Raw genomic sequence first — 549 nt, forward strand, 5'->3', positions numbered from 1 at the left:
TCTGCCTCCCGGGTTCACACCATTCTCCTGCCTCAGCCTCCCGAGTAGCTGGGATTACAGGCATGTGCCACCAGGCCCAGCTAATTTTTGTGTTTTTAGTGGAGACAGGGTTTCACCATGTTGGCCAGGCTGGTCTGGAACTCCTGACCTCAAATGATCTGCCTGCCTCGGCCTCCCACAGTGCTGGGATTACAGGCGTGAGCCACCGTGCCCAGCCTTTATTTTTTATTTTTAGTAGAGACGAGGTCTTGCCATGTTGCCCAGGCTGCTTCTTGAACTCCTGGGCTCAAGTGATCCTCTTGCTTTGGCCTCTCAAAGTGCTGGGATTACAGGTGTGAGCCAGCATGCCAGCTCAGGTCCTTTGAAATAAGAGCAGAGACCTGGGTCTACATCTGGCCCCAAAATCCAGGCCCCCTGTCTACAGACCCCAGGATTTTTACCCACGGGCTCCAGGCTTCGAACAACCTAGGCACTAGCACTTGCCAGCAAGCTCAGGCCATCCGAGACAGGACCCAGGTACCTCTTTGCCATACCCAAGAATTCAGGAAC

At 54.3% G+C, this 549-nt stretch overlaps 1 protein-coding gene across 1 annotated transcript in view; it reads left to right on the top strand.

Moving 5' to 3' along the window:
* The window catches only part of NFKBIB (nuclear factor of kappa light polypeptide gene enhancer in B-cells inhibitor, beta), a 10,882-nt gene that overhangs the window by 8,608 nt on the left and 1,725 nt on the right, over positions 1–549 (top strand). The window contains exon 4 of the mRNA XM_011952525.1: positions 425–516. Within this exon, the coding sequence (XP_011807915.1) occupies positions 425–516 (92 nt within the window). The remainder of the gene's footprint in view (positions 1–424; positions 517–549) is intronic.

The sequence above is a fragment of the Colobus angolensis genome, unplaced genomic scaffold, assembly GCF_000951035.1.
Source record: "Colobus angolensis palliatus isolate OR3802 unplaced genomic scaffold, Cang.pa_1.0 Scaffold34, whole genome shotgun sequence".
NCBI lineage: Eukaryota > Metazoa > Chordata > Mammalia > Primates > Cercopithecidae > Colobus > Colobus angolensis.